Source organism: Bos taurus, chromosome 16, assembly GCF_002263795.3.
Source record: "Bos taurus isolate L1 Dominette 01449 registration number 42190680 breed Hereford chromosome 16, ARS-UCD2.0, whole genome shotgun sequence".
Lineage (NCBI taxonomy): Eukaryota > Metazoa > Chordata > Mammalia > Artiodactyla > Bovidae > Bos > Bos taurus.
In genome coordinates this window covers 45,698,458-45,720,276 of record NC_037343.1, presented here as the reverse complement: position 1 = coordinate 45,720,276, position 21,819 = coordinate 45,698,458, and the positions used below count along the sequence as shown (strand labels likewise).

At 58.8% G+C, this 21,819-nt stretch overlaps 1 protein-coding gene across 4 annotated transcripts in view; it reads left to right on the top strand.

Moving 5' to 3' along the window:
- The window catches only part of CAMTA1 (calmodulin binding transcription activator 1), a 994,006-nt gene that overhangs the window by 892,039 nt on the left and 80,148 nt on the right, over window positions 1-21,819 (top strand). For all 4 annotated transcript variants that reach the window (XM_059875731.1, XM_059875732.1, XM_059875734.1 and 1 more), the window contains 4 exons: window positions 1,299-1,439; window positions 3,048-4,897; window positions 11,306-11,432; window positions 18,482-18,616. In XM_059875731.1, the coding sequence (XP_059731714.1) occupies window positions 1,299-1,439; window positions 3,048-4,897; window positions 11,306-11,432; window positions 18,482-18,616 (2,253 nt within the window). The remainder of the gene's footprint in view (window positions 1-1,298; window positions 1,440-3,047; window positions 4,898-11,305; window positions 11,433-18,481; window positions 18,617-21,819) is intronic.

The following is a 21,819-nucleotide window of genomic DNA, read 5'->3' as shown; positions in this document are numbered from 1 at the left end:
CCCAGGTCTTCCGTATTGCAGGCAGATTTTTGACTATCTGTGTCACCAGGGAAGTTACCTGCTGTGTAGATTTTCCCTACGTGTTTCCTTATGCCCCTCACAAAGCAAAGGAAGGCTTTGCAAGTTGTGACAGTTCTTTGCCTGGAGTTCATGTGAGACCAGCTTAACCAATGAAGAAAGGAAACTGTTCTTTCCTGGCAAAGCCCCTGATCTCTCCCTACTCTGACCCTATGCCCTGATTCCCTGTGCTTCCTCCCAGACTATAAGCTCCCAGCATCCCCCCCTCAGAGGGACCTGGGTCCCTCCTGCAACCCCCAGTACCAGCCCGAACCCTGAGGCTGTGAATTCACTGCCTCTGGGCCCATGCCCCCTGGACCCACCAGAGAGAGCTGGGCTGTGCCATGTGCCCAACATGCCAACCCTGGCTCAGCCGCCTTTCGGCCGGGTCTGCTTCAGCTGAGAAAGGACAGCAGGGCAAGTGGGCGTGAAGCTCAGTCAGTCCACACACTCAGCCAGGCAGGTCGTTTATTTTAGACCTCCAGCCCCGTCCTGCCAGACAGGTGGGGAGCCCACCCTCAGCCATCCCGGGCCCCCACTCCAACACCAGGGATGGCAGCGGTCCAGGGTAGAGGAGGGGCGAGCTGAAACTGCAGGGCGGTCATCCAAGTGGCCAGTCATCATCAGTGGGCACCCGCTGTCCAGGCCATGTGGGCCCTTCAGTCCACCCCCTTCTCGCCCAGCTCAATCTGCAGACCCTTGAGGCTGAGAAGTCTGGTGAGAGCAGGAAGCTGGAGTGCCCCTTCTGCCAGGGTTGGCCATGCATCCTGCTGGGAGCCGGACTCCCCAGCCACCATCTCTCCACGTCTCCACAGCCTGCACTCTGGGGAGGTCCCTAGGCCTCCCGGACCTCTCCTTCCCCACCCTCGCTCTCTGTGCCTCCACTCCACGACCCTTTGAAGAACCACCAGATCCACTTGAGCTTTGCAAAACCAAAGCGACTCTCTGGGCGATCCCTCCCAGCACGGCACCACAGGAAGCAAGGATGGGAGAAGGGGTGGGGGGTGGGGGTAGAGGGCACGGAGCTCCCCAAGGGAGGGGCTGTGATGGGGCAGCCTGGTTTCCCCCTCTTTCCTCCCTTCTCCCCTCCTACGGGCATTGCTTTGTGATGCTTGGAGTCAGCCTGCCAGCAGAAAGGGGGCCACGCTCCGGGAGGGCTCAGGCCCCATCCCTCCCAGGACCTCCCCCAGGCACAGGTGGCCTCTGACCTCACCACCCCTCGCCCGCCTCTCTCCCCACAGTCCACGGCATCAAGTGGACGTGCAGCAACGGGAACAGCAGCTCGGGCTTCTCGGTGGAGCAGCTTGTGCAGCAGATCCTCGACAGCCACCAGACCAAGCCGCCGCCACGGACTCACAACTGCCTCTGTACCGGCAGCCTGGGTGAGCCAGGCCGCCAGCGGGCATGCGGGCGAGGGGAGCTCCCAGGCAGTGGGTGTGACGTCCAGGAGGGGAGAGGGGTCAGCCACGAGCCAGGCCACAGCACCCACGGTAACTCTCCTTCATCTTGCCTGGCTAGGCTGGTGAGGCTGGTGGAGCTGGTGGGGCTGGTGGGGCTGGTGGGCCTGGTGGGGTTGATGAAGCTGGTGGGGCTGGTGGGACTGGCGAGGTTGGCAGGGCAGCCTCCTTTGGGCAGGAGAGAACAGTCTCCAGATAAACACCTCCTTTTGGAAGGTGCTGTGAGCAGCACAGTCAGGAGTGCGTGGGGTTGGGCCACCGTCCACATCCACCCGCCCCAGGTGCCTTCCAGGCCTCAGGATCTCAGGCATCAGAGGCAGGAGCCAGGTCCCCAAGGCACTGGGCCAACAGAGGCTTTTCCAGGGAGTCAGCCTTGAGTCAGTAGGACCGCTCAAGCTAAACCTCTAGCTTTCACCTCTGCCTCCTCCAAGAACGCAGTGTCCTGCACCCCCATCCTGAATGTCTGTGCTTCTGATAATGGTATTTGCTCTTTGAAATGTAGTTCTTCACTCCCTAGCTGCCTTAATTAGCTATTTCCATTAGAGGGTCATGCTGCTTCTCCGAGAACTCTTCATGCATTTAGGAATCTTAGTGAGGCTGGAACAAGATCAGGGAAGAATCCACCCTTTCATCAAAAGCAGAGTCACCCTTATCAGATGGAATGAAAATTACACAGGAGTGGAGGCCTGGGGGTAGAGCCCTGAGTGCAGCTTGCTCAAAATGCTCAGAGCCCGAGGCTCTTTCTTTTTTGCCACTCAACTGAGAGCTAAGGCTCCATCCTTGCTAAGGTCTTAGAAGGATCTCACCGTACAAAGAGCCAAGGACAGGCTCAGGCTAGCTAAACAGGCAGTGGTGGCCCCAAAAACCTTTCTGCCTCTGGAGTGAAGTCTAGAACCCTCTTTGGTCCTGGGGCCTAAGAGCTAGTCCAGGGAGAGTTCATTGCTTTCCACCTCCTTCCCAGTCAACCCCCACCTCCCACCCCCCCACCCCCCCACCTCCCCAGCCACACACACATACCATCAACCTCTGGCTTTCAGTCCCAGAGGGGCTTGCTGGGCAGTCATGGAAAGTTTAGCGGGAGAGGGGAGGGCCCCGGTCAGTATCCCGGACTGAGCCCCTCTGGCCAGCAAGGCCCAGTCCAGTGAGTGAATGCTTCCAAGGGTGGGAAGGATTTTCCTAGAGAATGACATTCTCCCCAGCCCCTCCTTCCCGACCACCCATGCACTGGGGCGCTTCAATTACTATTTGAAAAGACCATTTGGGACAAAGAGCCCAGGTTGGGAAGATGGTTTCAGAGGGCATGTGAGAACCCAGGTGGGGTAAGTTGGCCCAACACCCTGAGGGTCTGTCCCATGCCAGCCTCAGGGACGGGTGGGGAGTAGGGGCTGCCTGGATTCCCAGGCTGGGCTCTGCCTGACCCCAGTGCTCAGGGACGGGGCCCGCCGCAGCCCTCGCTCTGACTCTCTGGTGCGTGTGCGTGTATGTGTACCTGTGTGTGTGTGCGCGTGTGCGTTGTGCTTGCAATCTCCGCAGGAGCGGGCAGCAGCGTGCACCACAAGTGTAACAGTGCCAAACACCGCATCATCTCGCCGAAGGTGGAGCCGAGGGCGGGGGGGTACGGGGGCCACGCGGAGGTGCAGCACAATGACGTGTCGGAGGGCAAGCAGGAGCACAGCCACCACGGCAAGGGCTCGAGTCGAGAGAAGAGGAACGGCAAGGTGGCCAAGCCCGTGCTGCTGCACCAGAACAGCACGGAGGTCTCCTCTACCAACCAGGTGGAGGTCCCCGACACCACCCAGAGCTCCCCTGTGTCCATCAGCAGCGGGCTCAACAGCGACCCGGACATGGTGGACAGCCCTGTGGTCACGGGCGTGTCCAGCATGGCGGTGGCGTCCGTGATGGGGAGTTTGTCCCAGAGCGCCACGGTGTTCATGTCCGAGGTCACCAACGAGGCCGTGTACACCATGTCCCCCACCGCCGGCCCCAACCACCACCTCCTCTCGCCTGACGCCTCTCAGGGCCTCGTCCTGGCCGTGAGTTCCGACGGCCACAAGTTCGCCTTCCCCACCACGGGCAGCTCGGAGAGCCTATCCATGCTGCCCACCAATGTGTCCGAAGAGCTCGTCCTCTCCACCACCCTCGACGGGGGCCGGAAGATTCCAGAAACCACCATGAACTTTGACCCCGATTGTTTCCTCAATAACCCAAAGCAGGGCCAGACGTACGGGGGCGGAGGCCTGAAAACCGAGATGGTCAGCACCAACGTCCGGCACTCACCACCTGTGGAGAGGGGCTTTGGCTTCACCACCGTCCTGACCAAGGAGATCAAGACCGAGGACACCTCCTTTGAGCAGCAGATGGCCAAAGAAGCCTACTCCTCATCCGCGACGGCTGCAGCATCCAGCTCCCTCACCCTGACCGCCGGCTCCAGCCTCCTGCCGTCGGGCGGTGGCCTGAGCCCCAGCACCACGCTGGAGCAAATGGACTTCAGTGCAATAGACTCCAACAAGGACTACACGTCCAGCTTCAGCCAGACGGGCCACAGCCCCCATGTCCACCAGACCCCTTCCCCAAGCTTCTTCCTGCAGGACGCCAGCAAGCCCCTCCCCATTGAGCAGAATGCCCACAGCAGCTTGAGTGACTCTGGGGGCACCTTCGTGATGCCCACGGTGAAAACGGAGGCCTCGTCACAGACCAGCTCCTGCAGCGGCCACATGGAGACACGGATAGAGTCCACATCCTCCCTCCACCTCATGCAGTTTCAAGCCAATTTCCAGGCCATGGCGACGGAAGGGGAGGTCACCATGGAGACCTCACAGGTGGCCGAAGGGGGCGAGGGCCTGATCAAGTCCGGGGAGCTGCAGGCCTGTAGCTCTGAGCACTACCTGCAGCCAGAGCCCACCGGGGTGATCCGCAGTGCCGGGGGCGTTCCCCTCCTCCCGGGCAATGTGGTGCAGGGGCTCTACCCCGTGGCCCAGCCCGGCCTGGGCAACGCCTCCAACATGGAGCTCAGCCTGGACCACTTTGACATCTCCTTCAGCAACCAGTTCTCCGACCTGATCAATGACTTCATCTCTGTGGAGGGGGGCGGCGGCACCATCTACGGGCACCAGCTGGTGTCAGGGGACGGCACAGCACTCTCGCAGTCGGAGGACGGGGCCCGTGCCCCCTTCACCCAGGCTGAGATGTGCATCCCTTGCTGTAGCCCCCAGCAAGGGGGCCTGCAGCTGAGCAGCGCCGAGGGCGGGGCTGGCACCATGGCCTACATGCACGTCGCTGAGGTGGTCTCGGCCGCCTCGGCCTCGGGCACCCTGGGGATGCTGCAGCAGAGCGGACGGGTGTTCATGGTGACCGACTACTCCCCGGAGTGGTCTTACCCGGAGGTAAGCTGCCACTGCAGTCACCACCCCTCATCTGCCCTACCTACCCACCTGCCTCACCTGCCAACCTCCCCACCTGCCTCAGCTGTCCCACCTGCCTCACCACCTGCCCACCTGCCAGCATGCAGCAAGAGATGCTTGTCTGCATGTGGCTGCCCTCCCCTTGAAGTTTTGGGCAGTGCAGACCAAGTCCCCTCCCTCTGTCCCCATGGCACTAGAAATACCCCGCCTCTCTCAAGGAGCGTTCCCGGTCCTCACGGGAGCAGGGGTCTCCTCGGAGGCCGGGTGGCCGCCCTAGCTGGGCCAGGCTCAGTGTTTGCTGTCACCACTGTCACCTGGCTGATGTGTTAAGATTCCATCCATGTTTTGCTTTGTTTTGCTTTGTCTTTTTTTTTGAAAAAGCATCCTAGGGCTGCTGGAAAACCATTTGAAAATCCACCGTCACCACCATAGACCATCTGTATCCATTGCTTTTGATTTGTTTCACAAAACAAATTCCCACCAAATTGAGAGGGAGGATAGAGTTTCTGAAGAGTCATCTGTGAGATTTGGGGGTATATCCAGCCTCAACAAGATCAAAGGCATGTTACATGACCCAGGCTTTCCCGCCGTTGGCCTCAGCCCCCTCCTTGGAGCTGTCCTCAGTTTCTGGGGGCTGAGATCTGATGTTGAGAATCACTGCTCCAAAGCCCAGGACCACAGGAAACCCAGGTCTTCCAGGCTGGTGCAGGTGATGAAGGAAAGAACCTTTGCTTTTCCTGTGAAGTAGAATGGCATAGGAAAGGGACAGATGGCCCGAGCCTTCCCTAACCCCCTGCTGCCCACTAGGCCATGCCCATGCCCCCTCCCAGGCCACCTGCCAGTTGCTTGGGCCCCAGCACCTTGGGGCCCAGATTGGCATTTTCTCCCCAGGCTGCAGGCGGTTGCCCACAGCTCCCTTGGCTCCACTGACACGTTGCCTAGCTGCCGGGGTAGGGGCTGCTACCAGGACACTGAAGGAATGGTGCTCCTAAAAGACCCTGAAGCTCACGGGGTCACCAAAAGGCAGTGATGCACACCCCAAAAAAACATCTTCCAGCACAGGTAGGGCAGGGATGCTGGCTAAACAGACCCAGGCGCTGTTAGGGGCTCCCGTGATGATGCTTGCACTGGGACAGAGCTAACGGGGTTCCCTGAAAAATGAAACTCTCCTGAGAGACCATCTCTGCTTCTGAGGCTCCCCCGGGCCCTGGTGAAGGGGCCAGTGATGCCCAGAGTGGAGGACACATCTCAGGGGTCCACTTCTGGGTGTCAGTCCTGGCTCTGCTGTGACCCTCCCTCCCTGTGACGTGGCTTCCTCACCTATCAGGTGGAGGTGGTAACAGTGCCTGCCTCGGGGTGAGGCAAGGTGCTAGAAGGGCTTGGTAAAGTCTTTGGCCCGTAGCAAGTAATCAGTAGTTTATTATTATGTTACTGGTTATTACTCTGTGGCCCTCGCAGCTCATGGCCCAGGCTCCTCTCCGTGTCCTCCTGCCGTGGCCGTGGTCGTGGCAGAGGGTGTCCACTGTGCACGAATGTCCCGGCTCTCAGATGCCACATCAGCCCAGGTTGTGACCCCACCTTGAACAGGAGCTTCCCAGAGATTCAGCACGTATCAGAGCAGCTCTGGGTCCACAGGCAACAGGCGCGTCAAAGCTCAGGTGTCCAGAGGTGGCTCCCCTATGTGGTGAGGAGCATAGGGGAGCGCACAGTCCAAATTCAAATCCTGTCCCCTGCTGGCTGGCCGGTGGTGACTTGCTTTCCTGTCTTCCTTACTGGGGTGTTGTCAGGACTCAGTGAACAGCTCCAGCAGCACCTGCCTCTTCCATCCACATCCATGGGCACCCTCACCCATGGGAGCCCCCAGTCCCCGCGGTCGCTCTAAGACTCTGCAAGATTCTGACTCAGTTTTCCCTTGGTGTGGCTCAGTGTGACCCTGTCCCTCTGGAGAGATAGGTCAGCTCAGCCCAGCAGCTGTCCCCCTCCCCCCGCCACAGGGCTTAAGACTGCAATTCAGAGAAGCCAAGAGGGAGCCCTGGGACTGGGGCGTGGGGAGGTCAGAGCTGGGAGTTGGGGTGCTGCCTCCTGGGCCTGACTCTGAAGCCTGCCTTCCGGGCCTCAGTGTCCTGCTGAGCAGGGTGGCCTCAAGGCCCAAGTCCACAGCCTTGGGATCTGGTCCTCAGGATGCTGAGTCTCCATGGAGCCCAAGGAAGCGAAGGTTTTTACCCCTGCGGTTGGCCTGTGAGCTGACTACACACCCCAAGGCCCTGGGACCCATGGGCACTGGTCAGGGGCCCTTGGCTAGCCTGGCCCTCTCCTTCCAGTATCCATCCAATCGCTGACCTGCGGATCCCTGAACTGTTTATCTCGGAGAAGGTCAGTTCAGCAGCTTGCCACGAGAGGGCGGCACGGGAACAGGAAAGGAATGACGGCCCAGGTGCCTGGTCTCCTGCATTGCAGGCAGATTCTTTACTGTCTGAGCCACCAGGGAAGCCCCTCCGGGAGGCAGCAGCCAGCCTGCTTTTGCAGAAGCTCTCGCTGCTTCCAGCTACCCAGAAACAAAAGCAGCTCAGACTCAATTTGATTTGGGAAATGGGCAGATGCCACCCAGCCAGGCCCTTTGGAGCCCGATGTGGTGGCTTGGGGAGGCCTTTTGCAGAGGCCCCAGTGGATCTGCAGCCACTTCCTCTCTCTGCCGGGTCCAGCAACAGGGACTGCCCCTCCTGGGTTCTCCTGCAGGAGACAGCATCTTCCCCCCGTGCCCCTTCCCTCCTCCCATCAGAGCACCCCCCATCAGCTAGCAGGGTTCCCCTCGCCCTCACCCCTTCTCCACCAGGAAGAAGCCCGCTTCCACCTGTGTCAGGAGCCCCATTCTAGTCAGGCTCTGCCAAGCTTGTGGAGGGCTCTGTAGCAAGACCTAGGCCTGGGGATGCTTCCCCACCTGTAAATATGAGGTCAGTGGCTCAGTGCCCTCACCCGGCTCTAAAATTTGAGTGTGCATAGGCATCTACTTCACAGGGATGCTAAGGCTAGGGCTATCTTGCTCTCTCTTCTGGGAGTGTCCCTCCGCCTCCACACAGGTTGCTCCCGTTTCCCCTCTGCCGTGTCCACCTGTTCACCTAACACACACACACACACACACACATTCCCCCAGGCTCCAGGACCCTCCCTAGGTGCATCAGAAATCCAGAGCCTTTATCTCAGGGCTCCAGGGGCACAGAGACTGCAGGTAGCATGTGTTGCTGCCTCTCCTCCCCCAAGCCCTTCTGCGTCATCTCCCTCCACTGACGCTCCTGCCGCACCAGGCACAGGAGTCTGCAATTAGAGCCATCAGGTGCCCGCGTCACAGTGATTCAGCTCAGCCAGGCGATGTTGCCATGGAAACCCCCTCCTGAACGGGATGGATGCTGAGCCCCTCCCGTGGCAGTTTCCATGGAGAAGGGCCTGATGTTCTCCAGTAATCTCTGCAGTCCTTTGTTCCTCACAGCAGCCCTGGCTTCATGCTAGCAGCTACTGATTGGGGTTATTGTTGTGTTTTGTTTTTTTTTTTCTTTTTTCTCACAGAGTAACTGTCTGTGGCCTCTTGAAGCCACTGCACTTCCACTACCCAGGATCCAGGGACCACTGTACCCCGACCTGGTCTCAGGTGCTCCCAGGCACCCCAAAGTTAGGTTCTCCCGAGTCATGTGGCACAACTCCCAGGCAGGCACCCACTCCCAGCCCCAGGGACCCATGGATGTGGCCCCAGCCCCGCCCCACTGACAGAACTCCAAACCTCTCCTTGGGGCTATATGTCAGAACCAAAGACAGTTAAGGCCAGAGCGTGCCTAGAGTTCAAATGCCACCCAGAGAGGGTGGGCCACTTGCCTGAGGACACACAGCTACTGGAGGGCAGGGGCAGGCCTCGTGCTTTTGGCTCTTGGTCCTGAGGTCTCTCTGCTGCTGCTGCTGCTAAGTCACTTCAGTCATGTCCGACTCTGTGCGACCCCATAAACGGCAGCCCACCAGGCTCCCCCGTCCCTGGGATTCCCCAGGCAAGAACACTGGAGTGGGTTGCCATTTCCTTCTCCAATACATGAAAGTGAAAAGTGAAAGTGAAGTCGCTCAGTCGAGTCCGACCCTTAGCGACCCCATGGACTGCAGCCTACCAGGCTCCTCCGTCCATGGGATTTTCCAGGCAAGAGTACTGGAGTGGGGTTCCATTGCCTTCTCTGGAGGTCTCTCTACTGCCCTCTAAACTTTGGTTGTCTAGCAGGAAGCTGATTTTCCTAGCCATTCCAGGTAGAGGAAGGAAGGCCCATCTAAGATCACACGGAAAATGCCTTCCAGTCTCGGAGAGCCCCTTCCAGTCTGGGAGAGCCCCTTCCAGGGGGGAATCTCCTTTCTGTGCTGGCCCATGGGGGACCCACCTCTAAGCCTCTCACTACGGACGCCCAAGGCCAGTCCTGCACCAGGTCTGCTTCCAGAAACCTTGTGGGGAGCCTCCAAAGCAAGTGCCGTGTTGAGGCTGGGAGCATGGATGGGCCAGTACCAAGGACAGGTCGCCCAAGAACGGGTCTGTGAGCAGGAGAGAGTGTCTCGCTGGCATTCGGAGCAGCAGTAGAGAGTGTCTCGCTGGCATTCGGAGCAGCAGGAGAGCTGGGGTCTGGCCTCTCTGGCCTGGAGAAGTGAGGGGCTCCTCACCCGCCTCTCTGGCCTGGAGAAGTGAGGCGCTCCTCACCGGCCCTCCAGCACCCAGGTCTCCAGCAGGGGTGCCTCCTGACTTCTCCTGCCTGGACACTAGGTGGTGCCCTCCACCCCGTCCTGGGCAGCTCTTGGCCCCCTGCTGGGCAAGACGGCTGGAGCCTGGGTTCGCCTACCCTAGGAGAGCCGGGGGAGCCCTAGAGGCCAGCCACCTCACCCTCTGCACCCCCAGGGCAAGCCTCCCCGACTCAGTGACCGCAATCTGAGCCCTGAGTGGGGCACCTACACCGTGTTGCCCACATCAGGCAGGACAGTGTGCTATTAATCACTAAGCTCAAACAATAAAACAGGACTGCCCAGGGCACCGAGACATCAGACCACCCTGAGTGGCTGCCCTGGCTGGTTCCAGCAGGCGGTCAGGGAGTGCTGATCCCTTTCCTGCACCCTCCTGCGCCTGGGCGCCTCTGGGGCCCTCTCCTCTGGAGCTGAGCAAGGTCATCTGAGCCACCCTCCGCCATCCCCCTTCCTCCCTCCCCCTGCCCCACCCCCGCCCTGTGAGAGCAGCTGCCGCTCAGCCAGGCTGCAAGCACATCAGGGCTGCGTGTACGATGTGCACACACAGTCAGGGGGCTGCAGGCTGTGCAGGCGGCACAGAGGGGTGCCCTCCGTGGCTCAACCCATAGTCAGGAGGCCATGCACAGTCTCACCCAGTCCCCAGCCCCCAGCAGGAAGCCTGCCGTCCAGCCCAGAGCGACCTCTGAGCCCCTCCCATTCGGAGCGCTCCTTCCAATATCTTTCCCATCGCCATCTGCATCCGCCTCCCTGGCTCTCCCCACACCCTGGGCCTCCTGGGTCTCCCCTCATCCTCGCCACCACCATGTCCACTCCCTGGGGGGGCCACTGAGATGCCCAGGCCTGTTTCCACAGCTCAGAGTTCCCACAGTCTGTCCACAAGTGGATGAAAGAGAACGCCCCTCCCTCCCCTCCACTGCCTTCCACAGGTGCCCCCAGCCAGTTTCTCAGGTGCATCCTGAGGGGAACGGTTTAACAGACCGTGCTCCCTTCTGGCTAGAGCTGGAAGTTCCACTTCCGGGAGGGGGTCAGGGGTCAGAACTGCCATCCCCTGCGGGATGCCAGCTGTGAAAGGCAAAGGGCGTCTTGGGGCCCCTGCACACCAGGGGGAGGAGAACTGGGGCCTTTCTCCCTGCCACAGTCCTGAGACAGTGGTTCTCAAATGTGGGCTTTATGTGGATTCCAAACCCCCTAACTCGCCCTTCCCCCTATTCACGCCCCCTGGCAACCATAGGTTAGATCTCTAAGTCTGTGAGTCTGTTTCTGTTTTGTAAATAAGTTCATCTGTATCATTTAAAATGGATAACAAGGTCTTATTATGTAGCACTGGGAACTCTGCTTAGTGTCAAGTGGCAGCCTGATGGGAGGGGAGTTTGGGGGAGAAGGGGTCCATGTATGTGTATGGCTGAGTCCCTTTGCTGTGCGCCTGAAACTATCACAGCATTGTTAATCGGCTAGACCCCAACACAAAACAAAAGTTTAGAAACAAATAAAGTAGGGCTTATGGGAATGGGGAGCCTGCATGTTCCACAAGCACGTGGGCTGGGGGTGTGGCCCGCCATCTGAGCCGTGCAACCACGGAGGCCCCTGTCCCCCGGTGGCTGACCCCCGCCCCCTGCCGGCCTCTGTTCCCTCCAGGGAGGAGTGAAGGTTCTCATCACAGGCCCTTGGCAAGAAGCCAGCAATAATTACAGCTGCCTGTTTGACCAGATCTCGGTGCCTGCGTCCTTGATTCAGCCCGGCGTGCTGCGCTGCTACTGCCCAGGTAAGAGAGAAGGCCGCCTGTCCGCAGAGGCCACAGGGGCCCTGGAGCGCTGGGCTCTGGGTCAGCGGGCGAGGAGGGTGACCTGGGGCACGTTGTGTCATTTCTCTGGACCTCAGTTTCCTGCGCTGTGAAGAAGTGAGTCCTAGATCAGCTATTAGAACGTCAGTGAGACGGGGGCACAGGTGAGGTGGGCTGGGTTTTGAAGAGAACTTGACGGAGGACTATTTAGTCAACCTGCAAGCCAGGTGGGCACACCCAGGACTGGCCATAGCAGGAAGCTCTAACCAGTCTCCACCTGAAGGGTGATGGGAGCTGGTGAGAGCATGGTGGGTGGAGGAGTCCAGACAGGAGCTACATCTGGTGTGGGGCCACAGAGCAGCTCTCTCCCATGGCCCAAGCCAAGCAGAAGTCACAAGAACAAGAGAGCCCAGGCCATGCAGGCCACAGGGCCAGTCCCCTGGGACACAGAGCAGGTCAGAGAGAGAGGGAGAAGACCCAGCAGGCCACCGGGGAGGGGGCGTCAAACTGAGACTAATCCGCACAAACTCCTTTTATACATCGGTGATTCCAGCCACCCCGTGGCCAGAAGGTGCAGGCACGAGGTTTCCTTCCATTTTGGGGGACGGTGCCCCGCCCCCCGTGTGCTCTTCCCATGCCTCTGGCCTTCTCCCTCTCGCTCTGGCGGGGCTCATCATCGTCCACGTAGCTTGGTGTCCCTGTCTGGTCAACCTGCCCTTGACCTCTGGTCATCACTACCTCCCCACTGGCCTGTGGGTCCAGGAGGACACAGTCTGTGTCTTTTTTGGTCACCATGTGCCCCCTGGGGCTCGAAAAGTGCCTGGCATGTCACAGAAAGGGGGTGGATATCTACTCGAATCTGCTCACGGTTTTCTGTTCCCTGGGCTGGTGCTGGTGTGACCTCTCGACCTACGCTTCCCAGATACCATTAGTCCCAGGGATGACCTGTCCATCTGGCCCAGATGCTGGACAGAGAGGCAGAGGAGGAGGTGGGTGGTGAGGGTGAAGAGTCCCACTCCATGTCATCTGAAGCCAAGGTGACTACAAAAGGGGAGAGAGAGAGAGAAAGAGACAGCTCCCTGTGGAGCTAGGGGTTGGGGGGAAGAGAAGTGGGGGCGGGGGTCCCCAAGTCAGGAGTAGAACTGGTCTGTGCCAGGGGCCTGGTTCACCTGGGGTGGTCCAGCTTGAACCTCTGGCCACCCTAGACGTCTGCCTCGCCCCCACCATACCCCCAACCTGGGGCTCCCGAGCTGACAGGAACATTCTTCTCTCTCCATCTCCCCACAAAGCCCATCAGAGCAGAACGCCCTGCTGCAGGGCTGGGCTCACCGGCTCAGCTTCCACTTGAATACAGCAACCTCTTCACCACAAACACCCAGGGAGCCAGGGCTGCTGCCCCTGGCGGCCTCCCCTGCTGGCCCTTCCCCCACGGGCGGCCTGGCTGGCTCCCACTCGGTCCTGCTGCTCCCAGGCTCCCAGCAGCCCTCCTGGGGCTGGAGCACAGCCATCTGGACGTCAGCCAGGCTGGGCCAGCCTATCAAAGCTCAGGGCTGCTTGTCGCTAATGCAGCCCCCAACCTCTGCTGGCTAGAGAGGGGGAGGGGGCAGCGTGTTATTGACCTACCCACTTATCACCTGCTGCTGGAACGGCACTGGCCTGACCTATAAATAGATGCCACTTCCTGTACCTGGTTCTTGCCTGGCTGAGGACCTAGACCTTGTCTGTCCTGAGTTATCTGACCCCTCCGGAAAAAAAAAAAAAAGACCGGCCTTTGTGTGCCCTCTGGATGGTGTCCCAGGCCAGGACCTGGCAAACCCCGGGGCGCTGGAGCAGTCACATCACGCATCCCAGATCAGCCAGTTACCATCTGCTGGCTTGAGCCCAGGGGTTGACCTCTTGAGCCCCCTCTTCTGCATCTCTAAAAACCACCAGCCAGATGGCAGAGGGACTGAGAGGAGGGCAGGTCCAGGAAGCTTTAGGCTCACTGGCTCAATTCATGAAGCTTCTCATGAGTGAGGCCTTGCTCTTTCTGTCCTCGGCAGCGGGTAGGGGACTAGGGAGAGGGGTCCATTGCTGTTTAAGTCTCACAGGCAATTCTCCTGGACCCAGAGCATCTCTGGGTCCTCAGAGCAGCCAGCTTGCAGGAGAGTCTGCCTAGGCCACTATGTCTCCCAGTGGCTCAGGCTCCCCTAGCATCCTGCATCTTGGGCCCAGGGAGGCTCAGACAGTCTTGAGACCCAGGGGACCCACCCTGTTCTACCCCTAACCACAAAGAGGGGGGTCCCATTTGGACATCCTCTTTTGAGGCCCAAATGGAAACATGTCACTCTGTAAAACAGCCCTGGCTTTTGCACTCATTCATTCATCAAGCAGTTTGCCAGGAACTGGTATGCACCTGGAATAGAGGCTAAGACCCCTAACCCTGACCTTGACCCCACGGAACTCTCAGTCAGGAAGGAGTCGGTCACGCAAACAAGCCACACCCTGGCTTGGGGGATGATGCTGATTGCTTGAGGACCTCTGCCCTGGGTCTCCCAGAGGCTCAGGGAAATTGGAGCTGATCTTAAATGAAGGATACTTGAAAGGAGAACCAAACTGCCCTTGCTGACAAGAAGGCCTCAGAGGCTTGTGAGCACAAGCCAGGCCACCTGAGGAAGTAGTGTGGGAGAAGGGGGCACAGGGGGTGCAAATTGCCCCCGCCCAAAGGCCTGCTGCACGTGCCCAGGCAGCACGGATGGAGGGACTTGACCCTGACCAAGAATACGGTTCTTGCTCCCCTTCCATCACTGGCTGCAGAAGACACAGGCACGGAAACTCCCTCCTGTGAGATTCCAGGAACGTTCCAAGGTCAGGAGGGAGACAACCAAGTCAGGCCACTGAGCCGAAGTGAAGCAGCAATGAAAGAGGGCTTGAGACTTAGGAAGGGGCAGCCCAGGCTCAGGAGAAGACGAAGGACACTCCCCTCCCAGCCAACCCCCGCTGCCAGCAACAAGAAGACTTGTTTTGGGACTTTCAGACAGCCCCATGCTGGAGTCCTTGGAGTCAGTCACTTCAGTTCAGTCGCTCAGTCGTGTCCAAATCCTTGCGACCCCATGGACTGCAGCACACCAGGCTTCCCTGTCCATCACCAACTTCTGGAACTTGCTCAAACTCACGTCCATGATGCCATCCAACCATCTCGTCCTCTGTGTTCAATCTTTCCCAGCATCAGGGTCTTTTCCAGTGAGTCAGTTCTTCCCATCAGGTGGCCAAAGTATTGGAACTTCAGTTTCAACATCTGTCCTTCCAATGAATATTCAGGACTGATCTTCTTTAGGATTGACTAGTTTGATCTCCTTGCTGTCCAAGGGACTCTCAAGAGTCTTCTCCAACACCACAGTTCTAAGGCATCAATTCTTTGGCACTCTCTCCTGGTGTCCTTGGAGGCACCAAAGGCAAAATGAAGTTCAAAATGAGATGAGCAGGGCTTCCCTCAGTGGTAAAGAATCTGCCTGCCAATGCAGGAGACTTGGTTCAATCCCTGATCCTGGAAGATTCCACATGCCAAGGAGCAAATAAGCCCACGCACCACAACTACTGAGCCTGTGCTCTTGGGCCTGGGAGCCACAACTACTGAAGCTTGAGTGCTGGAACAACTGAAACTCTTAGAGCCCGTGGTCTGCAATAAGAGAAGTTGCCACAATGAGAAGCCCACCCATCACAAGGAAGAGCAGCCCCCTCTCACGGCAACTAGAAAAAGCCCACGCAGTAATGAAGACCCAGCACAGCCAAAAAACAAAACGAAACAAAAAACCATGTTCCCCCTGCATATCCTCTCTCCTCCCATCATTTGGAAAAAAAAAAAAAAGATGAGCGAGTGCACTGTGTTTTCTAAGCAATTCATTCAACATACACGTATTGAGAGACTATAACAGTCCAGGCACTGACCATGACCCTGGACATAAAGAGATCAGAACAGACCAGCTTCCATCTCTCCTGGAACTTACGTTCTATTGTAGAAGACAAAAAAAAAAAGGAAACAAAGACATAACCAGGGTAACTGGAGAAAATGATACCAGGACACTAGAAGATGGTAATGCAGTAAGGGAGGTTCCTTTGGACAGACTGATGAGGGAAGGCCTCCCATAGGCTGGGGCATTAGGCTGGAACCTGAATGATGAGATGCTCCCAGACCTGGGAAGAGTAGGAGAAAAGCCTCCGGACTGTGGGCAAAGGAGGTGCAAAGGCCCTGAGGCAGGAACAGGTTGGGTAAGTTGGAGAAATACAAAGGTGGGAGACAGCTAGGGTGGAGAAGATGGCAGGGTCCAGATCATGTCCCACCTTCTGAGTCATAAGAAGGAGTCTGATTTGGTTTTATCTGCAATGGAAGCCACTTGTTTTAAGTGGGGAGAAGGCAATGGCACCCCACTCTAGTCCTCTTGCCTGGAAAATCCCATGGACGGAGGAGCCTGGTGGGCTGCAGTCCCTGGGGTCGCAAAGAGTCGGACACGACTGAGCGACTTCACTTTCACTTTTCACTTTCATGCATTGGAGAAGGAAATGGCCACCCACTCCAGTGTTCTTGCCTGGAGAATCCCAGGGACGGGGGAGCCTGGTGGGCTGCTGTCTATGGGGTCACACAGAGTCAGACACGACTGAAGTGACTTAGCAGCAGTAGCAGCAGCAGCCTGACCAAAATTATGTCTTTGAAAGATGATTCTGGGTGGGGACTTCCTTGGAAGTCTAATGGTTAAGAATCCACCTTGAAATCCAGGGGACGTGGGTTCAAGCCCTGGTCGGGGAACTAAGATCCCACATGCCGTAGGGCAACTAAGCCTGCGTGCCGCAACTACTGAGCCTGTGAGCCACAATCAGAGAGTCCACACGCTGCAACAAAAGATCCCCCATGACACAACGCAGACCCACGTGCCACAACTGAGACCCACCACCGCCAAACAGAGAACAAAAAACCTTTTTTTAAAAATTAAAGATTATTCTGGGTGTGTGGAAGAATGGATTGTAGGAGCATAGAAAGAAGCAGAGAAACCACAGGAAGCAGCAGAGGGGTAATCCTTCCCAACTTAAGGAGGAAGGCTCTCCCGGGGAACACACTCCCATCTGTGTCCTGTGGGGGCTCCCAAGTGTGGCCCCCCGACACCATCCCAGCAGGGACAGGTAGGTCTCGGGTGTTCTGAGGTTGCCATCAGCAGGAGGCTAATGCAGGAGTCCAGGCATCTGGGAAGGAAGAAGTGATGGCAGCCTGGGCTGGCATGGTGGCTGTTGAGATGGAGAGAAGTCAATGGACCCAGGACTCACTAATGGACTGAATGCAGGGGAAGGAAAGAGACTCCAGGAAATACCCTGAGTGATGGGCCTGTGTGTGTGGGACCGCTGGGCTGAGACCCAGGAGACGGTGACAGGTGCTCTCTGTTGCATCTCTCTGGGGACAGACGGGGCACCTTTGGATCTGCCACCATTCCAGCATCACTGCAGGCTGTGCATGTGCCAGGAGATGGTGGAAGATGAGCAGCGGCGGGGGAGGACCTTCCGGCTGGAACATCTGGTGCAGGGAATCCTTGAACTCCCCAGGGCCAGCAAGGTGTTTTCAGACGAGCAGAGCTGAGCGGGCTCAGATGGACGCACGCTGATGCCCTGCCCTCCTGTTGGTGAGCCAGGCAAATCACCAGGGAAGGCGAGTGACCACAAGCTCGGAGGTCTTCCCCGGGGATGTAGTTGGAGCCTGGACTTGGCTGGGGCTCCCTGCCCAGAGAGGCACGGCAGGAGGTCCTGTAGGACACCGCCTCCCCACCCACCCACCCACCACAGAGCCAGCTTGTGACCTGGATCTGAGGAGCCACACCAGGGCAGAAAGCACAGGGGGACAATAAGCCTGCAGGTCATCCTGGGGCAATGACTTCCTGAAGACCCACTCTGGGAACAATGATGTAACACCTCCACCTGAGATGGAGAGACGTCACAAGTGGATGAGTTGGTTTTCCCACGGGAAGTGAGCCTACACCACCCGTCCTCCTAGAGAAGCCAGAGCCTTCCTCTGCCCCCAGGAGCAGCTGACTTGGATAGCTTCCTCCAGGCTAAGCTTCGGAAAACCAAGAGCCCAAACAGTAACATGATCCCTGGGTGCGTCCTCCCTGGAAACCTGTCCTGGGGAGGCCCCGATCGCTGGTTCCAGACAAGCAGGGCAGAGAGCACAGAACCCTGCTGTCTCCCAGTTGGGGTCGGGGGATGAGGCCTGGTGGGCCGGAGCAGCCCGCACAGCCCCCGACCCGGTCCCCAAGACTTCAGCAGCAGCCTCTTCCCCAGAAACAAAGCAGGTCTCTGCCCAAGGCCGGGAGACAGTGAGAACATCCCATGGGTTACTCAACCAGAAGTTTTCATTGGGCCCTGTGCTGGAGTCAGAACAGCTGCTGAGGCCCATAATGGCCTGTCTTTCCAAAGTTTGCTGTCCAGGCATTGAGAGGGAGGTACAAGCTTCCTGCCAGGCCCCAGCCCAGCCCCCACTGGACTCAGAGTAACAGGCACAGACGAAGCCCTTGCCTCCATCAGGGAGGCAGAACTTCTGAAAATACAACGCAGGCCATGCTAAGTGAGTCAGGACTTGCTTGCAGGAAAGGACGAAACAGAAATAAGCACAAAGGAAATGCTGGACATGAACCCAACCTCTCCCCCCAGGATGGACTGGAGGGGGAGGACTCAATCAGGCATGCGGTGGAGTGGAGGACCATTCACTCATTCATTCAACAAATCTATACAGAGCTCCCAGTCCCTGTCCTCCCGACAGGGCAGGGGAGCAAACAGGCAGTAACAAACTAGAGTGATCAAGGGGCAATGGCTGAGTCCAGCCCCCAGAGAAGCCTTCTAGTAGAAGCAGCACTGCATTTTGGCCTCGAGGAATGAGCAGGCCCAGGCAGGGCTAATCCATGAGGAGCAGATGGAAGAGGCTCCTCCAGTCCCTGGGGTGGTACACAAGGTGGGTGGGGGGAGGTCCACACCCCCCCAACCCCCACCCTGACTGGTCTTTCTTTTGCTTTCAGCCCACGACACTGGTCTTGTGACCCTACAAGTTGCCTTCAACAACCAGATCATCTCCAACTCGGTGGTGTTTGAGTACAAAGCTCGGGCCCTGCCCACACTCCCGTCCTCCCAGCACGACTGGCTGTCACTGGACGGTAAGAAGGGCGTTCGGGTCACCTTACCAAGGCCCAAGGCAGAGGGACACCCGGGAACCCTGTGCACAAGGTGTGAGAAAGGAGGAAGCACCCAGGTGTCCTGACTTCTGCTCGGGGCCCAAGTCTCACCTGGTGAGACTCACCTTAATCTCGGCCTTTCCCTGGAACACAGTGAGTCTGTGAGCTTGGGCCCAGGGCCTGCCAGGGGATCTGGCAGCCAGACAAACCCCCAAGTTGCTAAGCCTCTCTCAACAGCCCCGGAGCAGCCAGGTCGAAGCATCCTCTACCACCCCATCGCCACCCACCCAGGGCAGTTCCTGGAAGCACAGGGGCTCCTGGAGGCCAGCGCCAAGCCCTGAGCCTCTCAGAGGCGAGGCCGGGGGAAGGCAGCCCGCGATGGGCTTCTTTCTGATTCCAAGGCTGGACTTCGGGGCTGTGTGTCCAGTGCTTCTGCCTTTTAGAGACCATAAGCCAAACCTTCTTATGGAAACTCTTCCCCACCCATCACTCCTGCCTCTAAGCTATTTTTACTTCGGCTTCTGCCCTATACGGGCTTCCCAGGTGGCACAGTGGTAAAGAACCCGCCTGCCAACGCAGGAGACACAGGTTCAATCCCTGGGTCTGGAAGATATTCTGGAGTAGGAAAGAGCAACTCATTCCAGTATTCTTGCCTGAAAAATTCCATGGACAGAGGAGCCTGGCAGGCTACAGTCCATGGGGCTGGAAAAGAGTTTGACACGACTGAGCAACTGAGCATGCACTGTCCTGTAGAGCATCTGACACAAGCCCAGGATCACCATCAGGACTGAGGGTGGAGGGCCAGGGAGCCCCCAGTGGCTCCAAGGGAGGAGGCTGGATGTGATGGCTGAGGCTGCTTCTCTAAGAGCAGCTGCCCTGCTCAACAGGGGTGGCGGGGTGTTGGGGAGGAGGGTGCTAAGGTCAGAGACTGCCCTTCCATGCATGGACATGCCCAAGGGAAGCTCCGAAATTGGCTGGAGGGCTGAGTTGATGGTCTGCTCTGGACAGAGACAGAATGGAAAGGATGACTGAACCTGCCATTTGTATCAGGGCAGCTGCAGAGATGCCTGTCTGTGGGATCCCTTGCTGGAGACCATGCCAACCCAAGGTGTTAGGTCTCGGCTAAGCTCACCCAGGGCCCTCTGTAGGGTCAGTTCCTTAAGCTCCCCTTTCCTATCCACAGCAGCCCTTTGCCTTCTCCCCTCTCAGACCTCCCTTTGCTGCTGGCCGCTGGAGGATCTCTGGGCACGGGTACATGCCTTGGCAGCCTTCCTGAGCCACCCAGGGTGTAAACCTCAGCCTCATCGCAGCCCTGGCCCCAGAAGGGACAGGGTGCCTGGCAGCCATCCCGGCCACTGAACCCTCTGAGCTGTTCCGGGAGGTGGCTTTGGGTCAGCAGGCATCTGCGCCTGGCAGTGGCTGCCTGGGAGCACCAGGCTGGCCTTGGCAGCCACCCTGGCCAAGGCTGCAGCCAGCCGGATGACCCGCAGGATGTAACAGAGAAGGGCAGGGTGACCAGGGGCTCCCGTTCAGGAAATCCGGTTTCAGTTTTGCAGAACAAATGGGAAAGGGAACAGGGAAGTCTGCAGAGCCCTGGCTCTCCCTCAGTGACCAGGTCACCTCTCCAGGGTGACTGAAGGATGCTGGGACCAGTCAGTGTGGGACCTGCATGGGAGATGGAGCACTTCCGAGAACCAAGTCCAGCCAAGCAGAGCCTCACCTGGAAGCACAGGAAATATCAGCTGCCCCACCCCCCACCTCCGGCCTCCCGGCGTGGGGAGGGGAGACAGAGAGCCAGCTATCCAGCTATCCAGGAGGGTGCCTGCAGGAGAAGACGCTATGACAGGAACCATGGGGAAGGGAAGCCACCTTAACTGCTCCATGAGAAGCACACCCCCTGAGTCCTTGGCCAAGCTGGACACTGCTCCTCAGCAGCCCCCTTTGCAGGGACTTGGAGCTCTGACCTCCCTAGGCCTCCGGTTGAAATAAACATCCCCCAGCCCCTGGCAGAATACACAGGAGAAATGACAGGAGGTGGGGTGGGGAGAAGGCAGGACCACCCCCAGACAGAGAGTAGATGGGGGCCTGGAAGGACCCCGTGGATCTCCTTCCTTTTAGGCTTGACCAGGCATCCTTTCAATAGTGGGAGGCGAAAGGGGTCCAGAGCACAGGAACCATGAGACCTCCCACCTTGCCAGGGTAGAGGAATAAAACGTCCTTCTAGTCCTCCGCCCCCTTCAATGAATACGAGTGACTTAGCCACCCGCATTTATCCAGCCTGATAAATAATACCGAGGGCGGGGGGTCGGGGGGCAGCCACAGCGCCGGGGACATAATCCTCTCAGTGCAGAGAGGACGACTGGGACAGCCCAGAGGGTGGGGGTCCCCAGGGCTCTGGCCAACCCTATGACCCGGCAGTGGATAAGTGTGTCGCAGAAGATGCCGCAGCGGCCAGGCTGTCTGAAGCCTTCCTCTCGGCTCCCCTCCCCTCGGGTTCCGCAGCTCCTCGGCTCAGTCCCTCCCGCCCCCACGGTTACCCAGCAAATTCGCAGTTAAAGCCGCGGGGACGTGCGGGCGCGCGCGCTGCGGCGAGAGGGAGGGGCGGCGGCGGAACGGGAGGGGGTGCGGGGACAGCAGCGCCTGGCAAACTGGGGCGCGGCTGCGTGCACACACACAGTCGCACACACACGCATGCACACACGCACTCTTGCACGCCCGGCGCAGCTGCAATGCAGTGGCCCTGCGCGAAGCGGCGGGCAAGCTGCGCCCGCGCCCGCCCCGCGGACTGCGGCACCGCTAGGCCCTCGCCCGCAGCGGGGAGAGAGCGGGGACGCGCGGCCAGGGATGCGCGCTCCCGTGTCGGCGGCCGCCTCTGGATGCGCGAGTTTCTTCTGGTCCCAGCCCCCGCCCTGCGTCTGTTGCCCAGCTCGCGATCCTGGAGGCGCTCTTTGCCCCTCCCCCATCCCAGAAAGGGAGAGTTGTTTGGGAAGAGAATTTCAGCTTTCATTTGCTTAAAATATCGATTGGCTTGCCAAACTGAAGACTGGGTGGGGGACGCTGACACGGAATCCACGCGCTCAGCGGCCGCAGCTGGGGCGCAGCCTTTGTCTGGGCAGCCAGAGCGGGTGGGAGGCGATCGTCCCCGCAGGGGGTCATCTGCGCAGGGGCTCCGCGTCCCCCAAATC